Genomic DNA, 12,056 nt, shown 5'->3' on the forward strand with positions numbered 1-12,056 from the left:
TTGATATTAGCTCCTGCCACTACATGAATAGTATGCTGGTAAAGATTGGAATGTGTGATTCAACAAGCTATGTGTGTGTGCGTGTTCGGAATTTTTTTTTTTTTTTTTTCTTGATAAGAATGAATGTTGTGTAGCTATTTCATCCTCAGTCTTTCTTTGTGAAGAATTTCTCTTTCTTGGAGAAAGAGAATAGCCACTTGTTGTTGTTGTTATGCTCTACAGCCGATTTCTGACCAAGGCTGTCTCAGTCAGCTTCCACCATTTTTGTCCCATCCAATGCCACAGTCCTCCACCTGTTGACACTAACGTTTTTAACCAGTCTTCCTGTTCATGGCGTTCTTCCTCCCCTCTCTCACTCTGTCCTTTGAAACGTCAATTTCTTCACTGGGTTTTTTTCTTCATGTCTGCAGATGTGGCCTAGCTATCTTACTTGAGAGGCATTAATAACTTTTGTTATATTTGGTTCTCTAAATTTTTGCTGTAGCTCAAAATTGTATCTTATTCTCCACACTCCATTTTCCCTTACTGCTCAAAAAATTCTTGTTCAGATGTCCTCATCTGCTTTATTTATTGTCCAACACTCATTTCCATACTAACTTAATGTACAACTGTAATGTAACTTACTTAGTGTACAACTGCATTTTAATTTTACTATTCAGGCATCTTGATTTAAACTGGTTTTGTAATCCATAATAGCATCTGCTAGGCATATTGATTCCCTTTACGATTTTAGTAGCTTTATCATTATTATTATTTACTGTCGTACCGAAATATTTAAATTGTTCAATCTCCTCAAAAATGTAGTCATTTATTTTCATTGCTAGCAGGATATGCCTTCTATTTAAAACTGTCATGAATTTATTTTTTTCTTCTTGATGGTCAAACCAATATTTTTTGCTGCCGGCTCTAGCGCACAGAAATCCTCAGCTGTTGCCACCTTCATTCTTCCCACAATGATCTCTTTCAGTTAGGGGGGGAGAGATTAGATGAAAAATGCATGGTTGCATGAGAGATGGTTGTAAGGGTAATTATTGCCAGAAAAGATGGCAAACCAAACTGGTAATATGCAGTACCAAGAAAATATGACCTCCCTCTCCCCAAAAAAGAAGCTGCAGGTGCCTTTAATTGGAAAAGTACCAAATAATCATGTATTATTTCATTTAAGAAGAAATAAATGCTTATTTTCAATATATCCATATAGTTTATAGAAAAATAGTTTACACCCATTTAAGTTTTCATCAAAATAATCATGAATGAAAATATGATTTCACAATATTTTCTTATGAATAGAGCTTACAGTAAGTAATTTAGAGCAATTTTTATAGAGAACTCATGAACTAAATTCTAACGATGTCATTGTTAAACTTTTTTAATCATTAGCATAATGTTCATTAACTGCAATTAAAGTGTAAAGAATTTGGATAATCTGATAGGAAATATGAGTTGTATTATTTAATATCTTTATCATAACATAAAACATCATTTTTGAAGCATTGAAAAACTGAACAAAATTAGACTCTGATGTGCTGAATATGTTTATACTTCATACACATAAAATATCTTTGTCAAGAAAATTACCAATGAAATATTTTTTTTTTTTTTTAAGAAAGATGTTAAATTTACAATAACATTTACAGAATGTCTTTGTCATGTTGTCACTCTAATGTTCATTTTAAATTACTTATTTCCTGAGTAATATTTGTTATATATGCTTCTTCTTTGTTGTAAATTAACCTAAGAAAAACCCCTTAACCACCAGTTTCCTTAAATATGCAAAAGTATAATTTTGAAAAATTTGAATTATTATTTTGTATTTTGAATTTAACTGAAATAAGTATATGGCTTGTGTACTCAAGATCGAGTAATAAATTATGTGGTAAGTTCCAAAACATTTTTGAAGGCTTCAATTTCTAATTCTTGATTTTGAAAATGGCTTTTGTATTGTAAAAAAAGTTCTTGTATATCTATATATATTCGTGTAATATTAAAAATTTTAAAAAATACTACAAAATTTTTTGAAAGAGAATTAATATGAAAAGCTAGTATTGTTTTCATAAAAGTTTGAGGGGGCGGGCAGAATACAAAATGATCCAAACTGTTGATAATTACACTTACTCTGCAAATATGAAGAACACTAAAACACGTAATAGAAAATCTGCTATTGATAGAGGACTGTGAAACATTTTTATTTATACTTTAGCATCACCTAGAATTTGTCAGAAATATAATGATGTCATCAGAATCTGGACCTTATTAGTGATATAAGATCTTCATAGCTGCATTTATTATATAGAAAGAGGTTTGTACTTTTCCTTATTAAAAATAACTATAAAGATACTAACAGAATTTTAAAGTAATTTTTATCATAATTTATTCTGTAAAAAATTTTATTTTAATTGTGAGAATAACAAATTAAATAAGGTATGTGCATTCTGATATGAAAATTATATTTGGTATGTAAAGTTCAAATATATGACTTCTTTCTAAAATAATATGAATTGTGACTGTATCCAGTTTTAATTATTAGGTTCTACGTTTCATTTTTCATTTTACTAATATTGCCAGTGCATTTGTTACTAACTTAAGTACTCTGTGCACAAATCTCTTTACTTCCCAACATCTTCATTAATTTCAAATAAAAGTTGCCTATTGGCATCATTTTGACATCATCTAAAAGCATTTTGCATTTATTGTTTAGCATTCTTTTCTTTCTTGCGTGTTTTTCTGCTTTATTTTGAATTTTTAATGAGAGCTTCTAATCTAAATGCATGCTATTGAGCTATCTCTAACTGCATTTAAAAAAAGTATTCACACAATGTAATAAATATTTCTTTTAACAATTCTTTTTATATTTTAAAGTTTATTGTGGTGAGACAAGAATATTACTTTTGTTGGTTGAACTTTAATATATTACCTTATTTTATTTTACGATACTTTTTTTTTTTTTTTTTTGTCATGTATTTTAAAAGCTGCTACCCATATCTCGTGAAACCTCCACATATAAGCACTGATTAAAATTGCTGTTGTTTTATTGTTCTCTTGCATTTTGTATTTTATATAGTCTGGCTGAAAATTATTAAGAATCTTCTGGTGTTTCAGACTCACTAGTATGCATCTGATTGCTTTATATATTATTTTTAAGTCACAAGATAGTAGATTTTAGTAATAATGATGTACACTGTAAAAATGAATCCGTGCTGTAATACTCTCAACAAGTTACCTGACTTGTTGCACCTAAAATGAATTGATATTAATTTTTATATAACTTTTTATTTTTAATGACAATTGAAATAATAATTCCTCAAAAAAAATTAAATAAAAAGTAAAATTAGTTAGCAAGACAGAATGGTCAAAGTGATAGCTGAATTCTGATTAGGTTATGAATTGAATTTATTTAAATGATTTAGGAAGATCAAATTCAAAAGTTTCTCTCGTTGGTTAAAAGAATATATTAAAAATGTAAACCTAAAGTGTCAAGACTTTATAAAATACTTCTTCTGTGATCAGACTGCAGGTACTATAACACCTTGAATTAATAACGTGAATGAAAATCTGAATTTTTACTGAGTCCTTGCTGTGTTTCAAAATGCTGTTTATTGAATTAGTGCACCAATTGTGTAAATCCTGTGGCTCACTTTTAAAAGTCTTGTTGCATGACATCAGAGGAATAATGAGTGTGGTGCAGCAACTCTTCTCCACCTCCCCCCCCCCAAAAAAAAAACTTTTTGCTGAGTAAAGTCTGGGTGAACTTTAGCACTGTTTTTGTGGAGTAAAAATTCAGTCCTTCCAGAAAAGTTAGATCAAATTATTGAATTGGGTGACTGTAATTTCTGATAGGTATATGTTACCTTCAGATACTAAGTAGATGAAATCAGCAGCACTTAGCGAAAGTCATCTCCCTGGGCATCCTCACTTTTGCTCTATTAATTATTAGGTTCCTTGGTGAAAGAAGTAAGAAATCTGTAATGTAAAGAAGCTAACAACTGAATGCCAGACCTTCTTTGTCAGAATATTTTGCTCCTAAGAAATGGCAGAGATGGTGGAAGAGAAGATAATCAGTTGGAGATGAATTAGAACATGAGGAAGGTTTTCATATTTTAGTTCACTGAGAGCTGTGCAGTCTTTTACATGATTTGTTAGTTGGCATTTTTTTTTTTTTTTTTTTTTTTTTTCTTACAAGATAGCATAGTGTCTATTGATCACTCAAATGGCTGGTTCCAGAGTAGACAGTGCATTTCATGCAGTTCCACCCAGAAAGAGGAAAATGTATCACTCCAACCTGAGAGTAGCAATAACAATAAGCATACAAATAGCAATGTCTTTTATGGATAGAGAGGTTGTTTGGAATAATGTTCTGATTGAGCTTCATTATCCATCCACTGTGTTGGCTATTTACTTTTATTGTATTATATCCATTTTTTATTGCATGAAACAATTCATTGTAGAACTCCTTGGGGAAGCATGGAGTACCATTTCAACTTGGAGCTTTTGGGACTGAAAGTTGCATGGTCAGTTACTTATTGTTCGGTGGTGGATCTCCTAATCATTAAAGAGTACAGCTTAGTTAGGGGTCAAGGGTTGGCTACTGCTGTGATTCCAAAGCAGATGTGACAGATTCATTCATACACTTCACTGAATTCTTCAGTAGAGAGGTGCATTTGTTTTCTCTAGTGTCCTGGCTTTTACTGACGGCAAGAAGCCTGCCATTCCTTCGCAATGTTAGATCTGTGAGCAAGGATGAGATATAAGCTGGCATTTAAGATAAAGCTACCATCACTGCCTAGGACTCGTCCTTGACCAGTTTTACACATACTCTGTTGTGAAGTTCTTTTGCACATGAAATTTCGTGTACCACTGATGTAGCATGATATTCATTAGCCATACCTGTGCCAAATGAGATGAGAATATTAGGTATCACAAGTCATGCAGATCCCAACAAAATCAATAGAGAAAAAATATTCACAATTATCTCTGGTTCACTTTCCAGAACCCTGGTTGACAGCATTGTACTTACTGATGACCTTTGAACTACAGCTTTTCCCATGAATTTGTAAAAATGTGATATAACACATGTAGTGTAGTGGACAAAGGCTGGTCATGAACTGTGTTTCTGTTGTACCAACAGCAGGACATTTCAGTTGTGCAAGTGCCCTACAGTGATAATCTTGTACACGTTTTCAGCATTTTTTTAATTCTACACGTGAGAAATTGGCCAAGTTTATATATTCTACTGACATTTAACCTTCTTTCAAATGCTAAACTTCTGATAAATTTTATTGGTCATTTTCATTCATTAGAGTTTCTTTTGAGCATAACTGTGGCTTTTATGAAAAGAAAAGTTAAATTTCATATGTACTTGATGCTCTTTTATTTTGTTGTTGACAAAATAAAAATACCTAAATTTAGAGCATATTTAAAATATAGTATACATATAGCACATTACAGTATATCAAAGTTATAGATTATTGTCTCTAATTGTCGAAACCTTGTCGAGAATATCAGCATGCGTCAGTAGATTTAAAATCTGGAAACTTTTGAATTAGTTGACCAAAAAAGTTATATTTTGTAAAATATGATTTTTTAGTAATTGAATGGTGTATTTTTAAAAGCAAACTTTCAAATATGAGTACTTCATATAGACTTTAAAATATGTAACTGCTGCATATAAATAAACTTTATAGAAATATTTAATGTGTTCAAAAGAAAATAGGATTATTAAAGTATTATTATTTTTCAAGCTATAAATATAAGTGCAAAATTGGAAACGTTTTTATTTTGAATGTTTTAATTTCTTATTAAATGATATGGTTGTTAGGTTATGGCCAAAAAATTTAACTTCTAATTGTATATTTTTCTCCTTGTTGTGTAAGCCAATCTCTGCATGTAGTTTTCTCCTAAATTTACAGCATACAAATATGGAGATTTTATTGTGTGACACAGATTAATAGGTGGGACAAAATATTAATGAAGTTTATTATGTAGAGTAATGAATATAATTCATTAACTCATTTCATTAGTTCAAATTATATTGGCACATTTCTTTTTTAGTTTTTTATGTTTAATAGTTGTAGTTTTCTGGGACAGTCTCGAGCCCCATGGCAAAGCTTGTATAGCTGTAAGTCAATTTTATTTTTTTTCTCTAGATGAAAAACAAATATTTCTTTCTTTCTCTATCATTTCTAATCTGACCGTGCTTTTTGTATTGTTTCTACACATTGTCTCCTCTAACCCTGTGTTTAATTTTGCATTTGTGCTCTGAATTTTATTGAAGCATAATCATAACAACCTGTTACAAATAATAGTTTTGTAATCAAATGTACATTGTAAGTTTCCTTTTCCTGTCAGTTGCACTATCAATTTCATATAATACTTTTTCCATTTCTAAAATTTGCATAGTAAATTTATTCATGTATTTTGCTAGTTTAAAAGTGCTCTAACATTATGTTTATAATTTTAGGGTGCTGCAGCTTTTTTTGATATGATTGAGTACTACGACTCAGCTGTTCAACTAAATATATCATTTACAAAGCATATTGATTGTCGGGGATGGCAGGCTTGCTCTCGCATGTTAAAGAAGGTATTGTTTTAAGGATGTTTAATTAAAAAAAAGATTTAACAATTACCAATCAATGCACATAGAAATTTATCATATTTCATTATGATTGAATCATAGAAATGTATCGGATTTCATTATGATCGGATAAATATCTACATAGATGATTTTATGTGCATGGAAATACAAACTGAAAATTCTTCAAGCTCAAGTGTGTTAACTGCATCATCATATTTTTTTATTTTCGATCATTACTATCTGCTCAGCCATGACTGTTATCGAAAGCTGTTAAGAGTTCCAGGCTTCGACTGAACATTCAAAGTCGTTATATTAAGAAAAACCTGTCGACCTTTTTCTTAACGTAATGATTTTGAATGTGCAGTTGAAGCCTAGAACTCTTAAATTAAATAAGTATACTTTCTGGTCAAACTGAATGTTTCAAATGGTACTTAAGTAAATGTTCAAAATGATGGTCTTCAGCATCATTACATTTCTGGGTATGAGTCATGACTGATTCTGTACTTCACACCAAAGTGTCCAGTTCTGCGTACGCTGCTTGAATCTCATTTCAAAGTATGTCGATGTTACGTGCTCTACGATTGTACACTTCATCTCGACTGTGCCGCATAAAAGAATCGAGCGGCGTAAGGTTTTGGGGAGCATGCAGGAAACTCGATTGGTCCCCTACGTCCTATCCACTGGCTTGGTACATTTTGATCCAGGTAATCTCACACATCCCTATGATAGTGTAAAAAGACACCATCTTGTTGGCAATAAAACATCGCATTACTGTACATTACAGACTATCAGGGAAAATTGAATTAGCAAGGATTGTTAGGTACTTGACTCCAGTTACATAACCTTCAAAACGGAAAGAACCAGTGCTTACCCTAGAAGACAAACCACACTACGTTTTTGCACCAGGCAAATTCACAGCCTTCTTAACAGTAATGTGAGGATTATCTTCAATCCAGTGCACACAATTATGCCTATTGACAATTCCATTAAGTTTAAATTATACTTCATCCAGCGAAACAATGTTACTCATATATCCCGGTTCATGTGTAACCATCTCCTGAACCCATTCACAAAATTGGACCTGAATGCCATTTGATTTTTTTTGGGGGGGGGAACAATAAAAGATGAGGTGAAGTGTCATAAACCACTTAACCTTGGCACACTTTGGGATGAGATTCAAGCGATGTGCACAGAAATCCCATTGGACACTTTGGTGTAAAGTACAGAATCGGTCCCGACTCATACTCAGAAATATATCAATGCTGAAGATTATCGTTTCAACATTTACTTTAAATACCATTTAGAACATTCAGTTTGATCAGAAAGTACACTTACTTATCAAATTGGAGAATAACCTTACCATTCTGAGAAATTTAACCTTTGTAGGTTGGAAAATAAATTTTCTATGAGAGTTCAAAGTGTGTATACATTTTTCTGATGCACCCTGTATATAGCATAGTCATGAAAATTTGTAAATAAAGCATTAGCAACATTATTAGAAGATCATGCACATTTGAATGTGCTGGCATATAAAGGAAATATTGAGTAGAATAAATATATGTTCATGAAAGGCTGAAGGAGTCATTGCAGCGATAGGTATTGTTACTGCACATAATTGAAGCAAAGTGTAGGGTATGTACTGCCTTAAAGTATGCTTCTGAAATTTCAATAACAGTTGTGACTGGAAATACTGATGTCTTATTGCAAAATGCAAAAATGTATGATAATGTCACAAGCTCTTCTACACGCTGCCCATTGATAGATTACCCAAGTGTTTATTGATAGAAGTTGGGCTTAGTTATCAAATTATATGGAATGTTCTAATTCCATCATTGCTGTTCATAGTAAGGTAGTTCATCATTATGATCAACATAAATTATCTGGCATTTTGTGATTAAGCATTTGATGATTCTTTTGACACAGATTTGGTAAAATGTGCAGAATCTCACTGATAAATTACAGAATTATTGTAACAGAGTTTTTCATTTAAGCTGAATAAAATTTTATTATTTTTACAGTTTGTGAGATTTTTGGGGAATATATATATGTACGTAAATAAACAAGAAAGCAAAACTGAATATGTAAAAATAAAAATGATTAAAGTTGGGCAATTTTCTGCTAGCTAACTAACTAAATATATAAAAATAAGAAAACAATATGTGAATTTTGAATTCTTTTGAAATTTGATAATTGTTTAATCCAGAAACAAAATTGCATGATCATGCAATTTTGTTTCTATGCAAATTTTGTTTCTATACACCATGCAAATTTGTGGATAGGACGTAGGGGACCAATCGAGTTTCCTGCGCGCACCCCAAACCTTACGCCACTCGATTCTTTTATGTGGCACAGTCAAGATGAAGTGTACAATCGTGGAGCACGTAACATTGACATACTTTGCAATGAGATTCAAGCAGTGTACGCAGAAGATTCTGCAGTCCAAAATATTATGGGGAAGGATTGATAAGCATAACTACAACTCATGAAGTTAAACTAGGATTTATTTATTTACATTTGTATGAAAAGAAAAGTAAAAAGAATAAGCGTCGAAATATTTTGGACACGTCCATCCCTGAGTATCGTTCACGTCTTATCTCATCTGACCGCACCCTAATCTAGATGGCACTCTTACATAATCTTAGTTACAGTTCCCACAATATTAATCCTGGAAGTGAAAAATAAATAATTAAATAATTAAAGGCAACATAGTGTAAATTTAAATGCTGAAATAAACTGATAATCCTTCTTTCTCAAGGAGCAGACAAAGGAATTATCACTGGAATTGCATTTCTTATTCTAGAAATTGATGGACTGCTAATTCCAATAATAATTTTAAAAAAAAATATGTTTGTGTGTGTGCATATGTATGTATGTATACATATTTGAATTTTAATGTTGAGTTAAAGGCTAAAGATACGCAAAATGTTTGTTCTGTATATGTTGATATTTTGTTCTTTTAATACTTCTAGACTACATCATTAGTTCATCTAAATGCACGAAGCACTGGTCTAAATGAACAAGTTCTTCTAATTGTCGGAAGAGCATTGCGTTTGGGATCTAATTTAGTAACCTTGCATCTTGAAAACTGTGGCATATTTGGAAGATGTCTTGTTATATTAGGTACTATAATGTTCCATCCTTTCTTTTAAAATTTATTTTCTTGTAATCCAGATACAGACCCTTCCATGTGAATGCATAAAAGTATTTTATGCTATAATCCTTAATTGTATGCCTTTTTTTTTTTTATTTTGTTTTTCTTTTCTAAGAATTATTAAAAGTGTATTATATAATATTTGTTATTAAGATAATATTTTTATATACATTGATTAAAAAATTGTTTTCTTGCATTTTTAAAAATGTAAATGGAGCTATTTATTATTTTCAAATGTATAAATTGTATCTTGGAAGTGAAGTCTGAATATGAAAAATCTGAAATCAAGCTTGCGAGTAAATTATCATTTTAAATGTTTTGTTAAAGAATTTTTGTGCATACACATTGAGTTAAAAAGTTATGCCTTTTTATTAGTCTTCTAAAATTTTAAGTTGAATTTTATTTTAACTAACAATATTTCTGACTTAAGTTTAGTTTATAATTATGTAACATTAATACTGTTACTAATATGAATTATTACTAATGTATGCAAACCCTCAATTTTCTGTCTGTACAAAAATTGTCCTCAGATTCCAGACTATTCTAGACTCCTATTTTTGGTCCTTCTAGAAGACCAAAAATATATGACTTATTGTGCAGAAATTTTCAATTTTTTGTGTATTAAATCATATTACTAAATCTTATCATCCCTGACATCATAAAAGAAGAAGGTTCTCAATTGAAATCGTTAACAGCATTGGACCTTATTAATACGTTGTAGGATGCAAAAGTTCCCGAACTGAGTCTATAACATAAAAATTTTTTGCAGTAGTGCAACTACAAGAATGTTTTTGTGTTACTATATTCTTCCTTTTTTCTAAAAGTAGTTTGTCCCAAATCACGTGATCGAAAGCTTGCAACGACAGTGCTTTTTGTAGCTGTCGTACCTTTTTTTTTGTATTTAGTAACCGGTGATAGAAAGAAATGATGTCAGTTGAGCAGGGAATCAATATCAAATTTTGTGTTCTCTTGGGAAAGAGTGCTATTGAGACTCTCAAAATGTTGAAGTATTTGTATGGAAGTGAAACGTTATCAAGAACGCAAGCCTGAGTCGCATCGGTGTGTCAGAGAAGGCAGGGAAAGTGCCGAAAATGACGAATGCTGTGGCTGTCCCATGACTTTGTGCACCAGTGAAAAATCAAAAAAGTGTTTGCGTCAGTATATGTGAACAGGCAGCAAATAATTTGCCAAATAGCAGAATTAGTTGGGATACCAGAGGCCACATGTCAGCGGATACTGACTAAGGATCTAAACATGCATAGGGTGTTATCACACATTGTTCCCTGCATGTTAAATGTAGACCTAAAGAGAATTCGAATGGAAATGGCGGGAGACTTAATCTCGACTGTCGTCAAAAATCCTTCCCTACTTGGCAGAATTGTTACTGGAGATGAGAAATTTTGTTTTTTGTATGATCTTCAAATCAAGAGAACATTGGTAACGTGGAAAACACCATAATCTCCACGGAAGCAGCAATTCCACCAAGATCGCTCCAAAAGAAAGGTCATGCTAGAGGTATTCTTCAATATCCAGGGCATTGTGCATCTGGAATTTATCCCTGAAGGACGCAGTGTAAACTAAAAAACTCTACATAGAAGTCCTGTGTTGTTTGTGTGAGTCGATCCAGAAGAAGAGACTAAAAAGGGGGCTGAGCAGTCATGGGTGCTGTTGCATGAAAATGCTCCTGCTCACCGATCCCTACTCATCAATTACATTCTTGAAAAAATGAAAACAACTGTTTTGCCTCATCCTCCTTACTCACCTGATCTTGCACCCTGCAATTTCTTCCTATTTCCTGAACTGGCAAGACGCTTGCAGTGTCAGTGATTTCAATCTTCAGATGAAAATAAATGTGCATCCCATGCTGAAATAAAGGACATGGCCAAAAGTGGATTCCAGACGTGCTTCAATGAACTTTACAGGTGCTGGCAAAAGTGTGTTGTTGCACAAGGACTTTATTGAAGAAGGATGTGTTTCTGCAATTTAATTCATAATAATTTGTACGTTCTAGACTCAGTCTGGGAACTTTTGAATCCTACCTCATATTAGCACTATATTTCAGTCATTTGGAAGTAAAGGAGAAAGTAAACACAAAAATGTTGATAAAAGAAAAAAAAAAAAAAAAAAATTATGGAGGTTGTAGAATTTTCCCAGATGAAAGTTCTCATTACATTTACTCAAAAGAAGGCTGTAGAAGGGCATTGCAAAGATAATAGAGGGAGAAGTAATATGCTAGGGTAGCCATGGTGTGGTAATGTAATGAGCAGGGAAACTTTTATTTAAATTAGTAGGTTGAGTTCAACTTTAATATCATTGTAACTTTATGCAGTAACT

General features: G+C 32.0%; 1 protein-coding gene across 1 annotated transcript in view; it reads left to right on the top strand.

Moving 5' to 3' along the window:
* LOC118204866 (uncharacterized) overlaps nt 1-12,056 on the top strand; it is a 149,173-nt gene that overhangs the window by 77,248 nt on the left and 59,869 nt on the right. The window contains exons 5-6 of the mRNA XM_085815097.1: nt 6,458-6,577; nt 9,541-9,691. Coding sequence (XP_085671223.1) covers nt 6,458-6,577; nt 9,541-9,691 — 271 coding nt within the window. The remainder of the gene's footprint in view (nt 1-6,457; nt 6,578-9,540; nt 9,692-12,056) is intronic.

This window comes from Stegodyphus dumicola, chromosome 4, assembly GCF_044657685.1.
Source record: "Stegodyphus dumicola isolate Sdum_Otavi_A_Nest chromosome 4, ASM4465768v1".
NCBI classification, from domain to species: Eukaryota; Metazoa; Arthropoda; class Arachnida; order Araneae; family Eresidae; genus Stegodyphus; species Stegodyphus dumicola.